Below are 5,048 nucleotides of genomic sequence, written 5' to 3'. Positions count from 1 at the left end.
GTATATAGAACATATCAAATTTTGTTAGTCCGATGACATGTTCTGATGTAGTAGCCAGACGATTAGTGTTGCATGTCTTTATATATATTTGAGGTTTGCTATAATTGAGATGTGTGGGATGAAAATTTGAAGTGTAGCCGATCAGCGTTTTAGGGCAGGATTTGCCATACTCCGGTTGTAAATGCTCAAACCCTAGTTGTCTGCAACAAAGTGTACTACACAAACGAACAAGCAAGACGGTTCTAGAGAGTACAGACATCTCAAACGAACAGACCCACAGGCCACACATAACCAATGGCCGGTGTTTTCCACGCCACCACCGCCCGCCCCCGCCTGCCTCTCGCGCTCACCCGCCTCTCCCCCACCACCCGAAAGCTCCACGTCACCCGCCCGGCCGCCTCCACGATGGACCAGGCGTCGGCGAGCGCTCCGGACGCCAAGAAGACGACCACCGTGTTCGTGGCCGGCTCGACGGGGAAAACCGGCAAGCGCGTCGTGGCGAAGCTGCTGGAGAGGGGCTTCGGCGTCGTCGCCGGCACGACGAACGTGGGCAGGGCCCGCGGCAGCCTGCCCCAGGACCCCAACCTCCAGCTCGTTAGTTCATCTTTACTTGAGTACAGTCGCATTCCTACTCCTCTGCTGCCGGTTGTTGTGCCGTGAGACGCGTGTCGGCTGGTCGAATTGCAGGTGAGGGCCGACGTGACGGAGGGCGCCGACAAGCTGGTCGAGGCCGTGCGCGGCGTCGACGCCGTCGTCTGCGCGACGGGCTTCCGGCGGTCGTTTGACCCCTTCGCTCCCTGGAAGGTTTGTCTGCAACCGAAGCAGGAGCTCACTTTCTTGCCTGGATGGTTCTGAACTTCTGACCGGCATGCTCGTGCCCATGTAAAGAGTTCAGTTTTGCTATTGCAATTTGCAAGTGATAGCTAGCTGAAAATCATGCTACTGCAGGTGGACAACTTGGGGACGGTGAATCTCGTGGAAGCGTGCCGAAAGGCTGGAGTTACAAGATTCGTGCTCGTGAGCTCCATTTTAGTGAACGGGGCCGCGATGGGCCAGCTTCTGAATCCAGCCTACATCGTGCTCAACCTGTTCGGCTTGGTGCTCGTTGCGAAGCTGCAGGCGGAGAAATACATCAGGGGATCAGGGATAAATTACACCATTGTGAGGCCTGGAGGGCTCACAGAACAGCCGCCCACCGGGAACATTGTCATGGAGCCAGAGGTAAGCAATAGCACGCACACTTCTTCACCATGGAACCTTGTTTATTCGAGAGATTGTTGCTCATACAGCCAACATAAGATGTTCATCTGTGAACTATTTGCAGGACACTCTCTACGAGGGCTCCATATCGAGAGACCAGGTTGCAGAAGTGGCTGTGGAAGCGTTGTTATGCCCGGAGGAGTCTTCCTACAAGGTCGTCGAGATTGTCACCCGAGCTGATGCTCCAAGCCGCCCCCTCAAGGACATGTTTGCTTCTATTAAACAGAAATGAGTTCTTGAGCCTGATTAGATAGGGACTAGTAGTAATGTGCCTAATACGGCGTCAGTGAACTGTTGTTGTTCTAACTTGTAAGTCGTGGTTCATCTATGGAATTCAGAAGCATAAAACCTACCATGTTTCATCTGTGGAACTTCTTGCCGTATAAAACCTACCGTGTTGGTTTAGCCAAAGAGAACCCACTCGACCGCATTGTTGGAAATTGGTTGCACGTTGGAAAATAAAAAATGGGCGTGCAACACAATAGTACTCTTTCTGTCCCAAAATAAGTGTCTCGACGTTGTACTAATTTTAGTACAAAGTTGTACTGAGATTGACACACTTATTTTGGGACGGAGGGAGAAGATACATGAATAGAGTGTTGTGTCATCTTAGAATACCACCACATGATTGCACGATATGTATCTCTATTCCTAATGAAGCAGTTGGTAGTCTCGCTTCCAGTTTTTTTTCGTTCCATCTTTCATGATTTTTTTGGGCACCTCCTCCCACCTTTGCTGGGTTTTTTTCTTTTCGTCTCCTTCCTCCACTTCATCGGTTTATTTTCACGTCACCCTCTCACACAACGAAAGAAATCTGAACAGATCAGAACTTTCCATACTGACGCAAGTTATTTAGTAATGTAAAATCAATCACGAACAATCTTTAAAGATCAAATCTAAATTAATTAACCTTACCTTAAATCACTCAATCACATTAATTAGAAAACAAATAATTGATTTTCAGAAAAATCGCTCAATCACATTAATCTTACCTTAACTCACGGATGGTAATCAATCTCCAAATAAAGGAAACAATACATCGAGGGAGTAGTAAATAAACTCTCTTTCTTATGGCATGTATATGACCTTCCCTTCCCTTTCTGTTGTCGAGCGTTCTTGATTCTCGAGGCCGATGCTTGGGCTGCGTCACTGGGTCGCGACGGTGCCGGAGGACGAGGACGGCGAGGCCAGGTCCCGCGGCACCGCGTTGGCCGCGGCCGGTGGAGGGGGCGAAGAAGGGCGGCTTCCCTAGCCGTGGCCCTGGAAGTTGGTGCGCTGGAAGCGGCACTTGAAGGACCCGACGTGGGTGGCCGGCGCGCAGACGCACTTGGAAGCGGGCCCGTGGCCCGCGCCGGACGGCGCCGACGCCGATCCGGGCCACCTCCTCCGCATATTCTTGGAGTTGTGGCTGGCCGATTTACATGAAATTAATTTCCTCAGTTGTGGTGGCAAATATAATACACATAATCCATATTATTAAGCACTAGCGTGTGTGTGTGAAATAGATGGATTATGGTCCCGTATGCAATAAGATGGATATGTGTGTATATTAAAGAGAGAGAGAGGGAGGGGGAAAGAGAGTGAGGAAGAGAGTGTGTGTGAGGATTTGATGGTAAAAAAAGGTCATCAATATCATTTAATATGTATGAGAAATTAATATTAAGCTCTTAAAGTTAATGTGGCTCCGTTACAGCACGAGTATATATATGAAAATGGGTTAGTACTTATATATGATTCAGGTCCACGCATGTGGTTGGAGTTGACGAAACAATTCCTATGAGTTCTGATGGAAAAGAATCTTTAAAAAATATTGTATCCTATAAGTTGCGATGTACGAATCAAACAACACACTTGTAATATCTTGGTCAGCGCGTCCCCACCGTCAAATTAACCCGCATGGAATGTCCGCAACACCGATGATGTTTTCCTTTTTCTTTGCAGGGGTAAAGAAGATTCTCATTATTTAAGGAGGCTTCTCATCCATACCCAAGTTACAACAAAGCCCGTCCCGACATTTAGCCAGACTGCGGTTCAAGGGTACTATGTCCATACGCGGCCAGCTCATGACTAACATTATTTTGCGAGCGACTACAATAAATAAATAAAATCTCCCTAGCATCAAGATCTACCAACCTGTGGATCTCCTCAATGAGTGAGCGGTGCCTCGATCTATCTGTCGTGGTTATTGTGAGCATCGTCATCGCCTCCGCACTATCTAGCTCAACTATGACTGGCATGTCCGTCCGGTGCAAGGCCAAGTATATCCCTTCTCTACAGGCTACTAGTTCCGCCTCCAAAGCACTATCACAAGTACAAATCTCCCTACATGCGCTATAGATAATCTCGCCTTTATAGTTACGGAGAATCATACCACCGCCAGCCGCGCCCGTAGACGCGATGAAGCTGTCGTCCATGTTAAGCTTGGTCCAGCCCATCTCGGGGGTGACCAACGCAACAACAACTTGGGAACGGAGCACGCCGATGCACCTAGGTGTACTGCAGGAACCACCATCTTTCCCTTCACGTGATCTCCATGAGGGTGTTGCTGGATGCACAAGAATGAATTAATATATCCATGTAGAAAACGTCGAGAGGCTTCGGTTGAGGGTGGCGCTTTGTCATCTGCGATCTCGTTCCGCACGAACCAACTTCACCACATGGTCATGAGCACAACCAACCTCGCCATCTCGTCTAGGGGTTCTAGTAATGTGAAAAGCCATTCTGGTCCGGAGTTGCGGATGGACTCCATCTTGAGGATATTCCAGTCCAAAGCCATAGCACGCCATAGCTCTCTAGCCAGTGGGTAGCTACAAAATGCATGGAATCTGCTCTCTCGTTCCACGCCACATAGAGGACATATATCAGTAATCTCGAGATGGCGCAAAAATTTGTTGGCTCAGGTGGCAAGTAAATTGGTCACAACTCTTCATGCAAACACGCGTACCTTAGGGGAGCAAGGCATCCCCATATGATCTTTCAGATGGAGCGACACACCGATGATGTTTCCGAAACATGAGCAATGTTGCAAAGCGTCCCTCATTTAACAACAAACGCCATCGTGGCCGGTCTGCAACACTGGTGATGTTTTTTGGAGTATGGGCAACGTTGCAGCCCAGCGACATGCGTCATCAACGCCTCCACAACCGACGATGTTTCCGCTACAGTGGTCATGTTACAAACCAGTGTGCCAAACACATGCATGTTTTCGAAACACACCGATAGTCGCGACATCACTGTCGGCAACCAGCGCCTGCGCGGCCGGGACATAGCACCCCGGTGGCCGGGCTTGTAGCACTAGGCCACGACGAAACCCCTTTTGTAGCGGCATCGCAATGTCCCTTGCATCCATGAGGGCGTCGCCTTGAAGCGGCACACGAGCCTTCGGCGATGAGAGCTTCGGCAGGCGGCAGGCCGTTCCCCCGTGTCGTGTCCCTATTCGTTCGAAGTAGCATGTGTTGAGGTGCAATGGAGCGGCGTTTGTAGAAGAGGATAAAAGTGCGAGATATCGGGACGAACAAGTGAACATGAGAAGACTCGTGTTTCTAGAGAGAAAGTGGAGTCCATAGGACACACATCCAGCAAATGAGGCAGTTGACGCGCGACGTGTTTTCAGCCGGCTGAGTGCAAGCATTTCCGTTTTTTTACTGATCAGATCCTCTAAATTTTCATAAATCCTTTGAATTCGAATAAAAAAGACCCTGGTGGTTTTTTTTTTGAGGGAGACCCTGGTGTGTTTAATCCACCCATCCAAAACAAAACATTGTATTCAGTCCACCTCTCTGTTTGTC

General features: G+C 49.2%; 1 protein-coding gene across 1 annotated transcript; it reads left to right on the top strand.

Moving 5' to 3' along the window:
• The first annotated feature begins 243 nt into the window (after positions 1 to 243).
• On the top strand, positions 244 to 1,665 carry LOC125522777 (uncharacterized protein At2g34460, chloroplastic). The gene is made up of 4 exons (XM_048687810.1): positions 244 to 594; positions 688 to 804; positions 949 to 1,221; positions 1,325 to 1,665. The coding sequence occupies exons 1-4, from the start codon at positions 295 to 297 to the stop codon at positions 1,490 to 1,492; spliced, it is 858 nt and encodes a 285-aa protein (XP_048543767.1). The 5' UTR covers positions 244 to 294; the 3' UTR covers positions 1,493 to 1,665.
• The last annotated feature ends 3,383 nt before the right edge of the window (positions 1,666 to 5,048 follow it).

This window comes from Triticum urartu, chromosome 7 (assembly GCF_003073215.2).
Source record: "Triticum urartu cultivar G1812 chromosome 7, Tu2.1, whole genome shotgun sequence".
In the NCBI taxonomy this organism is placed as follows: Eukaryota; Viridiplantae; Streptophyta; class Magnoliopsida; order Poales; family Poaceae; genus Triticum; species Triticum urartu.
The sequence above is the reverse complement of the archived record's forward strand: the minus strand, read 5'-3'. Positions and strand labels throughout refer to the sequence as shown.